This window comes from Tachysurus fulvidraco, chromosome 18 (genome assembly GCF_022655615.1).
Source record: "Tachysurus fulvidraco isolate hzauxx_2018 chromosome 18, HZAU_PFXX_2.0, whole genome shotgun sequence".
In the NCBI taxonomy this organism is placed as follows: Eukaryota; Metazoa; Chordata; class Actinopteri; order Siluriformes; family Bagridae; genus Tachysurus; species Tachysurus fulvidraco.
In genome coordinates, this window is record NC_062535.1 from 11,298,226 (window position 1) to 11,314,721 (window position 16,496).

At 38.1% G+C, this 16,496-nt stretch overlaps 1 protein-coding gene across 9 annotated transcripts in view; it reads left to right on the forward strand.

Annotated features, from left to right (window-relative positions):
- The first annotated feature begins 1,623 nt into the window (after positions 1–1,623).
- Positions 1,624–16,496, forward strand: part of pnpla6 (patatin-like phospholipase domain containing 6) — a 39,371-nt gene continuing 24,498 nt past the window's right edge. For 8 of the 9 annotated variants that reach the window (XR_007138445.1, XR_007138444.1, XM_047803120.1 and 5 more), the window contains exons 1-16: positions 1,624–1,695; positions 5,491–5,579; positions 7,205–7,258; positions 7,416–7,503; positions 7,625–7,805; positions 8,092–8,232; positions 8,824–8,983; positions 12,514–12,594; positions 12,727–12,855; positions 12,966–13,046; positions 13,699–13,831; positions 14,103–14,177; positions 14,426–14,529; positions 14,905–15,072; positions 15,256–15,333; positions 15,855–16,060. Coding sequence is in view for 7 of the 9 variants with exons in the window: in XM_047803120.1 (XP_047659076.1) it covers positions 5,535–5,579; positions 7,205–7,258; positions 7,416–7,503; positions 7,625–7,805; positions 8,092–8,232; positions 8,824–8,983; positions 12,514–12,594; positions 12,727–12,855; positions 12,966–13,046; positions 13,699–13,831; positions 14,103–14,177; positions 14,426–14,529; positions 14,905–15,072; positions 15,256–15,333; positions 15,855–16,060 (1,724 nt within the window). In the remaining 2 variants the exon portion in view is untranslated. The remainder of the gene's footprint in view (positions 1,696–5,490; positions 5,580–7,204; positions 7,259–7,415; positions 7,504–7,624; positions 7,806–8,091; positions 8,233–8,823; positions 8,984–12,513; positions 12,595–12,726; positions 12,856–12,965; positions 13,047–13,698; positions 13,832–14,102; positions 14,178–14,425; positions 14,530–14,904; positions 15,073–15,255; positions 15,334–15,854; positions 16,061–16,496) is intronic. The other variant, XM_047803122.1, reaches the window with a different exon arrangement.

Genomic DNA, 16,496 nt, shown 5'->3' on the forward strand with positions numbered 1-16,496 from the left:
TCATGTTGGTTTACGCCGGTCCTGCCATTTCTTCCCACTTCTCAAAAACATGTTGGCAGAGTATTGGGTACGCTAATCTGCACTGAGGTGTGAATGAGTGTGTGAATGTATGTGTGCAAAGTATCCTATGAATTTATTACTATGCATGTATTACATTCAGTGTCTCATGGATAGGCTACTGATCCATTGTGACACTGACCAGGATGAATCACTTACTTACTTACTTACTTACTTAATTACTTACTTACTTACTTACTTACTTACTTTCTTACTTTCTTGCTTAATAAGGAATTACAAAATTAGTAGACCAAATAGCTAGCTAACATGTTCATATGGGTTCATCTGGCATCAGCCAGACCAATAATAGTGGTCACCTCCTTGTACGAATCCTCACCTTTGCTTTATATATATATATATATATATATATATATATATATATATATATATATATATATATATATATATATATATATATATATATATATATATAAATCATATGTATTAGATATGTAATAGATATACCTATTACATATGTAATATATAGATTTATCTATTACTTTTTTTTTTACGGTTCACCTGCTGACAGACTCTAAAGACTGTATTCATTCAATATAGATTAAAGCAATAGGTAAGCAGAATAAAACAAAGCCTTTTATATAGTTCTCATGTGAGCAATCAGAATCAGAATCAGAAGTGGACATTGACGTTTACTTCTTTACCTTTGCACTTGTGCTTCAGGTATGACTAGGTTTAACAATGACCACAAATCTCTCCTAAACCCCATTTCTCTCATAGTTAAAAAAAAAGAAAAAAAAAAAAAAAAGATAATATATATCTATTACATCTATCACATATCTATTACATATGACTACAAATCAGTTTGGCATCTGCCATATGTGGCATATGTACAGTGTGCAATATATATAAGTATATATGTAAATATATGTACAGTGTGTAATATATATAGGTATATATGTAAATATATGGGGAAGTCGTGGCCTAATGGTTAGAGAGTTTGACTCCTAACCCTAAGGCTGTTGGTTCGAGTCTTGGGCTGGCAATACCACTACTGAGGTGCCCTTGAGCAAGGCACCGAACCCATAAATGGAAGCATAAATGGCTGCCCACTGCTCCGGGTGTGTGTGTTCACGGTGTGTGTGTCAGTGTGTGTGTGTGTGTGTGTGTGTGTGTGTGTGTGTGTGTGTGTGTGTGTGTGTGTGTGTGTGTGTTCACTGCTGTGTGTGTGCACTTTGGATGGGTTAAATGCAGAAAACAAATTCTGAGTATTGGTCACCATACTTAGCTGTATGTCACGTCACTGTCACTAGATATATGTACAGCATGTAATATACAGTATATAGGTATATATGTAAACATATGTACAGCGTGTAATATACATGTGTGTGTGTGTGTGTGTGTGTGTGTGTGTGTGTGTGTGTGTGTGTGTGTGTGTGTGTGTAAAATAACCATAGACGTCAAAAATGCTCCCTAACTACAATTTAACTACTTTATTGTAAGCTTGATTTTTCAATGAAACATTGCTTTATTAAGGTGGATAATAATGATTGGTTAAGAACCCAGAAGCTATCAACGATTGGGTAACTCTCCCAGCCCCGCCCCTGAGGGGGAGGAGCTTTGCATGTGGACGTTTCCGGTATTGAGTTGTTGTTTGACAGAAGGGGACCCGAGGTTCAGGTAGGGCTATAAAAACATTCTCCACACTTACAGTGTTTATGATCCGTCTATCACGTGTGACAGCTGTACACTTGACTTACTTAGCGCTTTAATTGATTGCTGATAAAAAAGATTTTCCTCTAAACTATCAAGATGCGCCTTAAAGCTGTATGTTCATGATAACGGCTGTGTTCCAAATGCAACCTAGTGGGAATACTAGTGCCCCACTGTGTGATGTAGCTTGTGTTCTCTCTAGTGCACTTCGTTTCTAAAACGGAGGTATTTAGGACGCGAGCTGAACATCGATAGGAACAGAAAAGGCTGTGTATTTACACTTTGTTTATATAAAGAACAGGTTAGTAAACAAAATAACGGTATCTCGGTTTATGTTGTGGATCAAATATATATAGTCATCTCCGTGGTGTTGTTGTTATGGCGTTAAACGCTACTAAAGGTCAGTTTTGAATGATTAGCATAGCTGTAAAGCTAACATCAGGTCAAAGGTCGCATCCGCATCATTTTGCCGCAAATAGCGCAGTGGCGCAGGAAAATCACATCACATCACAGACCAAACCAAACGCATAGCCGCCGCAGTGCTGAACAAACGTTTGTGTCATTTGTGTACCGCTGGACTTGCATACACGTGGATGGCGTTAATCCAACAATCTGAGATGAGCTAGGAGTAAATATGACACCAGAGATTAGATGTTTCCTCTCTCAATACAATAAAAACATAAGACATTTATTTATTTGTTTGTTTGTTTGTCTATTTATTTGTCTTAGTTTGCTTTTGCTCTTACGGCATCTTTTTTTTTAGAGTTTGAACATATTCCTGGAGCACAGGGAGTGTTGGGAATACACCCAGAATGATACATCAGTTCATCTCAGGACACCATGCACACACATACACACATACACACATAGAAAGAAAGAACCAACTTTATTTAGTTTGCATAGGAACACAGATATGAAATGGAGTTTGGCATCTGCCAGAAGTGCAAAGAGTAGCAATTGTGCAAATAGACAAGTGCAGATAAATATGTAGCATATGTACAGAGTGTGATATATATAAGTATAAATGTAAACATATGTACAGTATGTAATATACATAGGTTTATATGTAAACATATGTACAGTGAATAAATATAAAGGCTATAGCAGTGCAGAGATGTGTGGACATACTCCTACATTCACACCTAGGAGCAATATGGCATTAGTCCATCTTGATTTCATAAAATTGGTCAATGACATGAGCAGATGGTTCTGCTTTTCCTTAAAATCCAAGGAAATACTCCAGGGTCAATACTCAAACGAAGACATATAAACCAAACCTGGCCTTACACTCATAAACAGACTCAAAATAATGATACAGGAACATAATAAAAGCAGCAGACAGACAAGTTGGAGCTACATGAAATGGTGCATGAAATGAATCTGCTGCAGTGCTTTGTGTTATTCAGAAAACAGGATCAAATTCTTTCTTTTATTAACGCTGCACATGTTTGTTGTCAAAACAGAGGGATGGTGTTATTCATAACCTGGCTGGTGTTCTCTATCTATCTCATGAAGCATTATAGGAGACCAATCGGTGCTGTAAATGTTGGCAAGGAGATATTGTATGACTACCAAACAGAGGGGTGGCACTATTCTGACATGTGTTCTTGGTTCATAAAAATATGTTTATTAATATGTTTTTTTAGATGTTTATTTATTAGAAATTTCCTTAATGCAAAGATTCAGTTTCACTGTTTTCAGTGTAAGATTAAGCTGTATTTAACCCAGAAGTTTAAAGCTTATATTTGTTTCAGACCTCACATCTCTTTGTCAGTTTGTTACCCATTTCATACATTCTGTCAGGTTACCTGTTAGCTAGCTTGAAGATAGAAGTGAACTTTATGAATATAAATATTTATAACGATTTATAAATCCTGTCAGAGATCACCTCAAGTTAGCCCATGTTAGCTATCGAGTAATAGCAGTAAAGATTAGCAAAATTTATGACTTTGACTTAAAATCTTTGAATTCTGTCAGGTTTGCTTGTTAGCTAGTTTTTTTTTGGGTTAACAGTAAAGGTTATATATAGATATATAATATATAATATAATCTTCTCAGAAACCGTTTCAGCTTAATTCACGTTAGCTAGCTAGCTAGTAAAATCTGTGACAAACCGGGATCCAAAGCTACTTGGGTTCAAGTTTATGTTCCACCAACATGATAAGAGAAACTCTATGATTATACAGTGATGACAATCATCATTTTGTTTTGAAGCGATGCTATTAAGACCGGCAAGGAAGGAAGGCTTAGATTTTTGTATGTTTGTTTTACTGTTCTTTTGATTGGTATAACCAGCATTAAATGGTACTTCCAATAAACGTTTCCAACTTTACAGGTTACGATATTTGTTTTTGTTAAAGAGATACAAAGACAATAATAAAAAAAATGTAAAAATAACTAGATTATTAAAAAAAATAACAATTAATAGTGCAAATGGACCATTTGGTACTAACCAGTAGAAAAATCCCAGTTCCAGTTTTCTGAAGCCAAAAGTCTAGTTGTATTGCACAGTACAGAAAGACATTTTGTTTCAGACTTGACTTAATCCTATTTTAATGCCTACAACTATCTTGCTCTTGTTTCTGGTGAAATGGTTAAAGCTTTTTCTTGCAGGGACTGTCGGCTCCATTAAATCTTTCATGCTTGGGTTGTTTCTGCTTCACTTTGTTTAAAAGCTTCTGCCCTGCAGATTATACTGAGTATAGTTGGTCACTGAGGCCAATACTGTATAATTGATTAAAAATTGACTTATACTGTGTTAAGCTGATGTCCTCAGACACTAAAAGTAGTGTACGGTTACCTGCTGTATTGCGGACATAATGTTAACGGATTGTAATTCGAGCGTTGATAGCAGTTGGTGATTTTGCTGACACAGTTTGCCTCAGAAAGAAGCTCAGTAGGGAAATGTAGGAAATTTCCAAGAGATGCTCAGTCGAACATAGAGGTGTGGTAATGCCAAATCAAGAGCTCCAAACAGGAAACTGACCTCTCAGGGGAAAGGAGTTATGCCATAGATCAGTATTTATCCATCACTGGATTATGTGCATGTCTTAATGAGACAGAGGTTGTGCAGATGTGATCAAATGTCTATGAGTAAACCTTTGAGTTCTGCCTTAATTGGCATCAGCCTAGACTGGGTATCAAAATGAGGAAATTGTTAGTTGTTGGTAAATCTTTGCCTGCTCGGGAAACGTCTCTTGAAACATGACTTGTTAGACTAAAGTGCTTTTTCAAAATATTTTAGGTTTGGATTTATGCCCTGTGTTGGGACAAGTGGTCAAGGTAATACAGTGTCTGAAATTTGGCAGGGGTGAATCAGGTTCAGCCATATTGATCCTGACAAGCTTTATTGTGTGTAGTTCTGCTGAATCACCCGTCCGTCCACTGACAGGGTTCACAGGGTTCACTCTAGAAATAGATATAGCAATTGGGACATCACAGAATTCAAAGGCAATAATTTGCCACCCCAAGATTTTTCTGATCTGAAAAAGGTAACACTGTTTTTGTAGAACTTTATAATACCAAGTTGGTTTGACCTGCAACGAGGAAAAAAATCTAAAATGAGGTTTTGCTAGAGTTGGTAAAAGGACAGGAAGAGATGTGACGTGATGTTAAGATACAGGAAAAGTGATGAAAGACAGGCGTAAATACATTTTACTCAAATACTGCATGAAATATGGAGAATGCAAGCATGTGGCTGATTTGCATGTGCTGATATGCTGCATGACTCCCCTTGCCTTATCGTGTGTGTGTGTCTTGCAGCGCAATTTGTTCATGGACCAGTTGTGTGAAGTGCCACTGTTAGAATGGGACAAAGCACTCCGGGACCAGAGTCCCAGGAACCACCAGAGGTGAGCATGCTGCCCTTTCCTATTCCTAACACTGACATTAAATGTGTATACCAGAACATACATTCAGTTGGAGAGTCACAAACAGTCATCTGACACTTACTACATCAACAAAATCCCCAAAACAGAGAACAAAAGAAAACCAGATAAAAAAATGCTCAAAATAGTGACATTTTAATTAAAAATAATAACCTGCTGTGTCCTAAAATAGCAAGATATTCTAATAAGGCACTTTGTCAAAATTATGAGATACTATCTTGAAATAACGAGATATAAAGACCTTGAGACAATGAGTTATTCAGCCTAAATAAGAAGATATTAAGTCAAAGTAACGATATTTTTTTTTTCCAAAACGATGACACGTTTTCTTGAAAAATGAGACATCGAGTTATAATATATGCACAATTACTATTACACAAAATAATAAGATTCAAAATAAGAAATCCAAATGTTCTGGTTTTCGTCTTCTGTTTGTCAAAAACCCCGGCTGATTGTAAAAGCATTAAAATTTGATGTAAAGCAATTTTAACAGCTCCAGTTCGGTACTTATTTAATATTAGAGCAGATGTATAAGCATATGTAAAACTAGATCTATGATTTTTCATTCAAGGTTCTGATTTCTTTTCATACTTCTTATCTGTATACACGTTTCCACCAGATATCTGTTCAGACACACTGTCCTTCATATCACAGTTCATTTTGCCCTCATGCCTCCCAGAACTACATGGAAAAATCCTTTTAATCCTGTTTGGCTTTGCATTTCTAAAAAAAAACATGGAAAAAAAACATGAAAAAAAAGCTGTCATTGTTTCCTCCATAAGTTTATTCCCTCCATAGAAGGTTATCCACCTTCTAATGACCAGTTAGTACTCAGACGTTCTTTCTTTTCTTCATCCCTTCAGTCCTTTTATCATTTGGATCGATTTGCTGCTTTCTCAGTGCTGATTGGCTGTGGATTCGATCACATGACCACATAACTGAGTCCTTTTATTGCTGTTGTCCTCAGTTTATGAACAATAGTTTATATTACAAAGTGGATACAGGAAGAGGAACAGCTCAAGTTTCGCAAGATAACCATCGCTTATCTGTTCACAGCCTTTTCCTCTTGCACAGTTTAGTGCAGTTGGTGTAACGTGATATGGTGAAGTGAATGAGACTGATGGAGAATTGAAGCACATGCACAATGTAAATATGGGTGTGACCGATATAGTAAGAAGCCTGTAATGCATGTCTTTAGGAAGAAAAGTCACATGGCTGCACTTGTCCTTTGTTCACAGTATCGTTGTCACTTATTGATTAACCTCCATGTTATTTGTGAAGTACAGCATGCTGATGCATCCTGGGAAGTTGTCTGAGAGAGAGAGGGAGGGAGAGAGAGAGAAAGAGAGGGAGGGAGAGAGAGAAAGAGAGAGAGAGAGGGAGGGAGAGAGAGATACAGAGAGAGAGAGAGAGAGAGAGAGAGATACAGAGAGAGAGAGAGAGAGAGAGAGACTAAAATGTTTAATATAAGAATGAATATTTATTATGATTAATATAAAGCTGGTAGCTGGAACTTCTGCATTTTTATCACTATATGTAAAAATGCTTGATGTACACATTGTTTTTTTTTGTTTTGTTTTTTTCTACAGGAGGGAAATGGAAATATAAAGTCGTTTGTGGAGGACCAGCTTCAGACCAGCATGGTTTGTATAAATCACATTATACAAATCACTGAGGAGCAAATGTGAAGATCAACAGCGCATCCTGAAGGATTTACTGAATAAGAATAAGGAGATCTAGTATAGATGATATTGACTGATATGATCGCTCATTTCCTCTATTCTGTTCTCTCTTTCTAAGATGGTGGGAATAGTGCTTGGTGCCGGCATCTCCATCATCCTCATCGCCACCTTCATCTTCTTCGTGCTGCGTAGGATTCACCTTCGGAGTGAGTCTTCTGAAACGTTGTACAGAAGCTCCACGTCGTCTCGAAGACTCCGATCTGCTTTTTTATATTCTACACTGATTTCTAATGATGTCTAACGTAACTTTCTTTTGTGCTTTTGCAGACCTAGCGGCTCAAGAAGCCCCCAAATACCGCTTCCGCAAAAGAGACAAGGTTTTATTCTATGGCAGGAAAATCATGAGGAAAGTCTCTCAGTCCACTTCATCTTTAGTCGGAACGTCCTCATCCTCTTCCTCCCGTCCAAGACTGAAGAAGAAGCAGAAGATGCTCAACATTGCCAAAAAGTAAACTTAATAATAATAATAATAATAATAAGGCTGTTAGGTGACGTGTTGTCACCAGGGAAATTGTTAATCATGGACAATCATCATTTTGCTTTCTCAACACCCCCTCTCTCTATCTTCATCTTCCTCTCTCACTCTTGCTCTATTTACCCATCTCACCTCTCTCTACCCCCTTTCTCTCTCTCTCTCTCTCTCTCACCCATCTGTCTCATCCTTTCCCTCTCTTTACCAATCTCACCACTCTCATCCACATCCTCTCTCTCTATTCTTTCTCTCTCTCTCTCAGGATCCTGCGCTTTAAGAAGGAGGTGCCCACATTGCAGATGAAGGAGCCTCCTCCCTCAGTGCTAGAGGCAGATCTCACAGAGTTTGATGTAGCCAACTCTCATCTTCCCTCTGAAGTGCTCTACATGCTCAAGAACGTGCGGTAAATACTTATAAATAAATACTCTGTGGTATGGAGAACATTCATTCATTCATTCATTTTCTACCACTTATCCGAACTTCTCGGGTCACGGGGAGCCTGTGCTTATCTCAGGCGTCATCGGGCATCGAGGCAAGATACACCCTGGACGGAGTGCCAACCCATCGCAGGGCACACACACACTCTCATTCACTCACACACTCACACACAATTTTCCAGAGATGCCAATCACCCTACCATGCATGTCTTTGGACCAGGGGAGGAAACCGGAGTACCCGGAGGAAACTCCCGAGGCACGTGGAGAACATGCAAACTCCACACACAAGGCGGAGGTGGGAATCAAACCCCCAACCCTGGAGGTCTGAGGCGAATGTGCTAACCACCGTGCCCCCTGTATTGAGAAGATTCCATGGCAGAATTCGAGTAAAAGCAGAAGCATCACATTGCTCTTGTGTTGCTCGAGATCTTTCAGCAGAGTATTATAGAGATTCCAGACTGAAACGCAATCACTGTCCAATGACAGACATAAAGACTTAATGTGAGATAACATGACATAACTGTGTGGCGCTCTGTTTTGTACGTTTGTGTGTGTAGTGTATTGGGCCACTTTGAGAAGCCATTGTTTCTGGAGCTGTGTAAGCACATGGTGTTCCTGCAGTTCCAGCAGGGCGAGTACGTCTTCAGACCCGGACAACCAGACAGCAGCATCTATGTAGTGCAGGACGGCAAACTGGACCTGTGTCTCACAGGACAGGTGTGTGTGTGTGTGTGTGTGTGTATGTACAGTATATAATACTAATGATCACTGAATCACTAGTTGTTGGTATTAATGGTTTTGTTATCAGAACGGCTTTACACATGGTTTAGACTTCTGCAATTGACGTACTATTGGGGTTTGTTCCATTTAGCAACAAATTCTGTATACTTCATCTGTGGTTCATGTGAGAGTACCGTGGATGAGAATTTCTCCATTTAATGTCTAAGAATGAATGTCTAAGAATCAGAATCAGAATTATTGGCCAAGTGCGTTTACACACACAAGGAATTTGGTTCCAGCTGTTTGTGACTCTTAAAAGTACAGACATAAATAACACTATACTGTACAATACAGTCATAAATAACACTATACTATACAATACAGTCATAAATAACACTATACTGTACAGTACAGACATAAATAACACTATACTATACAATACAGACATAAATAACACTATACTGTACAGTACAGACATAAATAACACTATACTGTACAATACAGACATAAATAATACTATACTATACAGACATAAATAACACTATACTATACAATACAGACATAAATAACACTATACTATACAATACAGACATAAATAACACTATACTATACAATACAATCATAAATAACACTATACTGTACAGTACAGACATAAATAACACTATACTGTACAGTACAGACATAAATAACACTATACTGTACAATACAGACATAAATAATACTATACAATACAGACATAAATAACACTATACTGTACAATACAGACATAAATAACACTATACTATACAATACAATCATAAATAACACTATACTATACAATACAGTCATAAATAACACTATACTATACAATACAGTCATAAATAACACTATACTGTACAATACAGACATAAATAACACTATACTGTACAGACATAAATAACACTATACTGTACAATACAGACATAAATAACACTATACTATACAGACATAAATAACACTATACTATACAGACATAAATAACACTATACTATACAGACATAAATAACACTATACAATACAGACATAAATAACACTATACTATACAGACATAAATAACACTATACTATACAATACAGACATAAATAACACTATACTATACAATACAGACATAAATAACACTATACTATACAATACAGTCATAAATAACACTATACTGTACAATACAGACGTAAATAACACTATACTATACAACAGTGGTCCCCAACCCCCGGGCCGCGGACCAAATGGTACCTGCCGCCCCAGGAACATTAAATTATTTCCATTTTATTCACTGTGGTGTATCTCTCTCGGGTTTGTGCGCCTTTCCATGGACGAGAGGTTAACCGGGAGCTGAGAGACGTCACCTAAAGCCGCACCAATTCCGCGCATGCGCAAAATATCGTGATATCAAGCCGGATTTAGGTGACGTCTGGGAAGGTGTGTATCGCTCTTCTCTCTGTTCACCGGTACTTTGTCATGTTTAACAGTGCTTGGTGTATAGTACGTGTATATTGTGTTTGCTCAAATTTAACCCACAAATTAGCAAAAATGAGTACGAAACAGACGTCGTTAGAAAGTTAGAAACTCTGCCGGTGTTCTGGATTAAAGCCATGACGGAGTATGAGATAAATCCACTTAAATCCCTATTGCCATTTCCAACATGCTATCTGCGTGGAGCGGGGTTTTCTGCAGTGACAGCAACCAAAACAAAACAACGGAATAAACTGGACATAAGCAACACACTTCGGGTGTCATTGTCTCCCAGGGGCGGTTCTAGCCTTTTTTTAGGGTGGCTTCAGCCCCCTGTCTGTAATCTCAGCCACCCTAAAACTATAAGTATAATGTTTACTTTCATAAATAAACAATAAAAATTACGTTAAAATGCAGGACATGTCGTCGATGGGAAAGAAAATTATTTACCAGTTTGATCCAAGAGCAATTTTTTTTACTTTGCTTTTACGCGCGTGCGTTGTAGTCTTTCAATAGTGCGTCATCGGCTGTCTGTTTTATTTGAACGGAGAAGCACAGGTACGCGCAGCGTGCACGCGCAGTCAGAACTGGAGGCGTTGATCTATAACGATAATCGGCGGAAAGACGCAAAGACGGCAACCAAAAGCAGTGAAATGTCACTATTCTTATTACCAGAGTTGTCATATAATATATAATATAAAACTCTTCTTGTTTTAAATTCTCTCCCTGTTGTCTCCTATTACCCTATTACCCCAGATGGAACCGTCTCGTTGCAAAGAAACACGCTCAGGGTTCTAATTGATTTAGCGTTGTAGTGAGTTAAAAAGGCATGTTTAAATACAGTTAAATAAAAATTATTAATTTTAATTTAATTGTATGGCCGCCACCCCACCCCCCACACCCAGCGGGCCGCGGTAAAATGATCAAACATTGACCGGTCCGCGGCGAAAAAAGGTTGGGGACCACTGCTCTACTATACAGACATAAATAACACTATACTATACAGACATAAATAACACTATACTATACAGACATAAATAACACTATACTATACAGACATAAATAACACTATACTATACAGACATAAATAACACTATACTATACAATACAGACATAAATAACACTATACTATACAGACATAAATAACACTATACTATACAGACATAAATAACACTATACTATACAGACATAAATAACACTATACTATACAATACAGACATAAATAACACTATACTATACAATACAGACATAAATAACACTATACTATACAATACAGACATAAATAACATTATACAATACAATACAGACATAAATAACACTATACTATACAATACAGACATAAATAACACTATACTATACAATACAGACATAAATAACACTATACTATACAATACAGACATAAATAACATTATACAATACAATACAGACATAAATATCACTATACTATACAAACTATACAAGACAATGCAGACAATGAGATGCAATATAGACAGAATGAGTATTAAATATGAATATAGAATATGAATGATCAGTTATGTACATAAAGTGTGGGAGTGCAAATAACAATATTGTGCAATATTATGCTTTTTGTACAATATACAGCAGCAGCAGTAGTAGTAAGGACAGCTGTAGTTGTGAAGCGATAAAACGCCATCACACAGAAACATCAGCACTTCAGTGTTTATTTTGAGCGGATCTGACCAAGCTGGTCGGCAAACACAGACACGGCTTCTTACCTCTGGTCCCTTTAAGATTTTAATGGGATGATGTGCACAGAATGAGGCTTTCAAGTGATTCCTTTTCTACTTCTGAGTTTCTTTTATTCCTTAAAAATGATATGTAAATATTCAGGCAATTATTCAACAGAATATTTTGAATCATTTGAAGTATTCTTAAGGAATTTTTGGGGGCTGATATTTGGCAGATTATTTGAATTTGCAGCCATCATTTTAGCCACTAATCTGCAAAATATTTGAATAATTTGGGAAATTATTCTCTCTGCCTCTCTCTCTCTGTCTCTCTCTGTCTCTCTCTCTCTCTCTCTCTCTCTCTGTCTGAAGGATGGGAAGGATGGAGTGGTCAAAGAGGTGTTTCCAGGAGATTCGGTTCATAGTCTATTGAGCATTCTTGACGTTATCACTGTAAGACACACACACACACATTGCCATATTTGTTATGTGTTTGGTATGTAGATAAAGACATGCAAGTGAGACAAGGTATTTCAAATAAATGCATGATGTGTGTGTGTGTGTGTGTGCGTGTGTGTGTTGCAGGGTCACCAGAGGCCGTATCGGACCGTGTCTGCCAGAGCTGCAGAAGTGTCCACAGTCCTCCGTCTGCCTGTTGAGGCTTTTCTGTCCATCTTTGAGAAATACCCAGAGAGTTTAGTGCGAGTGGTGCAGGTCTGTGTGTGTGTTCTGATCTATTTTACTGAAGCTTCAAATAGCTTAAGCTTTTACTATAAATGCTATATGTATGGTTGTTATAGTAGATGGTCTTTTTCTGTCTGTAGATCATCATGGTAAGGCTGCAGAGAGTGACAGTTCTGGCATTGCACAACTACCTAGGTCTCACTAATGAGCTCTTCTGCCATGTAAGACACACACACACACACACACACACACACACACACATTCCACTGAAAAATGAGATATTGAAATTGAAAGGACAAACCGACTTTTCTTTCACATGGTACATCATATTGTTTGCTAAGTTTGTTTATGTTGCTTTATGTTAAAGGGTGTTGTGGAAGTTTTGAGGTTTGAGAGAATTAAAGCATAAAAATATCACACCAACAGGCACGGGCAAGAGTATAAAGGTTTTCACAGTTTATTGCATTCAGCTTTGCAGAAGGACCCAACACTCTATGTGTAAAATCAGAGAGGAAGGGCCTCCATTATTGATAACACCATCATTTTATAGACAGGAATAAAATGAAACAGGACATGTAAAACCAAAGCATCATCCACCATTGGCTTAGAAGCATCGCCTGCTCATCTTCTGACCAACCTAATCCCACGGGAACAAAAAAGGTCTCATGGGAAAGGTCTGATTAAAGTCAGTTTTAGGAAGAAACAACTGAAATCTCTAGTCTCAATAACTACCAGCCATGGGAAAATACAGAAGCCTAGAAGGACAGATTCATGTGTTCTTCTCTAAAGTAAAAATTTCCACTACAAGGGTAAAGTTGTAATGATTATATTGCAAGTCATTACACATTTTTAACGCGGATGTTCTTTTCTCAGGAGACGCAGCCACTGCGTTTACCCGTTCTCTCACCACACGCCAGTCGCACCAGCCCTGTACGCCACAGCAAACGCTTCAGCAGCCTCACTGTGCCAGAGGACCAGCGGGAAGCCGCCGTCCGAGACGCCAACGGTAAGAACGCAGGAAGCTGGAAGACTAAAGGTCAAAGCACACAGTGTTTATTTACCTCTAACACAACCCAAAACTGTTAACTGGTCTGTGAAATCAAAGGTGCTACCCGACTGTAGTAGCAGTAAAGCTCATAGTAGTAATGTTACTGCTTACGATCATTTGTGGGGAGAAGAGAGAGACACAAGATAATAAAAATGCCATATTAAATGCCTCTGTAACTGAATAATAAATATTAAATGAAAAACATGCATTTTTATTGATTAAATTTAAGCAGTGGATCATGGGAAGGAAGGCAGCACCATCCCGACCCTGAGCAGGGCTATCTCCATGCCTGTGGACATTGCTGGTGAGTGTGTGTGTGTGTGTGTGTGTGCGCGTGTGTGTTTGTGTGAGTTGTTGAATCAGGAATAGTTTTAATGTGTGATACCTAAACCAAACAAATAGAACCATAACTGTTAACAACATTATATTAAACTTATTATACTTATAAAACTTATTATGCTTATTAGTTTTTACAGTGTGTGTGTGTGTGTGTGTGTGTGTGTGTGTGTGTGTGTGTGTGTGCGCGCATGTGTATGTGTGTTGGGCTTGCAGGTATGCAAAAGAGCCTGCGTTCGGATTTCGACATGGCATATGAAAGGGGCCGCATTTCTGTGTCTGCCGAGGATGGAACACCTGCAGCACCCACGTTCTCACGGGTTAGACACACACACACACACACACACACACACACACACACACACACACACACACACACACACACACACAGAGTTTTTTTTTATATGCAAATGGCTTAGTCACTCCATTAAGACAGCATAGGTCTACAGGGCCATACACACACACACACACACACACACACACACACACACACACACACACACACACACACACACACACACACACACACAAGCTCACATCAAACACAATCTCTAAGGGTCTTTGTTGTATGAGTATGAATTCAAATTTTAAAATACTGCTTATTATGAATATGTGCTGATATTTTAGTTACATCAATATTTTATAAATAAAGAAATCTCCATTTCTGACTAGTGTTATATTTTTGTGTATTTTAGGACCAGCGAGAGAGAAAGGTAACAGTAGATGAGGTGCCATCAGGTGTGTACTTATACCCCGAGGAGGAAGTGGGCACAGAGAACGTTTATGGTCCGTTGCCAGGACGACCTAATGCCACCCTGTTTGAGGAGGCTCAGAAAGAGTTCCTGAAATTAATGAAAATCGAGGTACGGTGATGTATATGTACTGCTGTAGAATAGAAACACACACACACAATTCTATTTTAAGCCACATTCAATATCCATACATAAATTCTAGTCTTCGATCATTCACAATATAACATTTGGGTCATTTTCTGAGATTGATTACAACCCACACTCCATCATTCCTCCTTCTGTGTCGTTTACCAGGACCCTGCACTACTGAACGGACGAGTGACCTTGCATCATGCCAAAGCAGGCTCCGTCCTGGCCAGACAGGGAGACCAGGTACACCTACTCCTCCACATCCCTCTGTCTTTATCTCTATCCTTCATGCTTCTCTCAGGTATATCAAAGCCTGAAGCCTTCAGGCCTGTTAAAATAAAAAACCTGGTTTGAACGTGTCACTGACGTGTCTTATTAATCATATCATATGTAAAATGCTCATTTTTCTTCTTATAATGATCACGGATGAACAGAGTATAAATAAGGTTACAAATATTTGCCAAGAAGATAATTCATTCATTTAATTTAGAATAATAATCATTTCATAATGAATGACCAAATCATCGTGTACCGTACAAAAAACACTTAACTATAAAGAAAAATAATATTCTAGATATTTTGTTCACAAGCCTTTTCGTTTTCATTAGTGTAAGAAGTGCACAACTTTTACATATGCACATGATCTAATCTCTATGACGAGACATTCCTTATGCTCTACAATCTTGTCTGGAGAAATTGTATTGGAGAAAACGAATGACTACAAGAGTGAGAGAATAACAGTGTCGTATTTTTCTCTCTGTCAGGATGTGAGTCTTCATTTTGTGTTGTCTGGATGCTTGCACGTGTATCAGCGCATGATCGACAAGCAGGAGGACGTTTGCTTGTTCGTGACGCAGCCTGGTGAGATGGTGGGTCAGCTGGCCGTGCTGACCGGAGAGCCGCTCATCTTCACTGTCCGTGCCCTTCGCGACTGCACCTTCCTCAGGATCTCCAAATCGGATTTCTATGAGTGAGTCAGATACATTAAAGTATGAGTTTTCACTTAAAAATGAAAGTCTGATTATTCAGAAGGTGTCGATTCTTTTCTTTTACGTCATCGTCTGTGTCAATGCTTCGTCAGAGATAAAGCCGTAACTTTAGGTTTTTCTGACATAGGAACGTCTTCAGAGACACGATTTCTGGAAGTGATCACTGGAACAAACTTCACTTTAAGAAACTTTTTAAACCATTAAAGACAAAAGACTTCCAGACATGCCGTTGTTGGAAAATAATCAACTCGGCGGTAGCATTTAGTCACGGATTAACACTTAATCCCGCCGTCACTGATCGTTTTTTTCTGTAAAAGTGTTTAGTTCCCTACATGCTACAGATCTGTTTTAGAAACTTACACACATGAAAGAAGAATTCAGCATTTTGTGGGATCATGGAAACACTTAAATATTTGG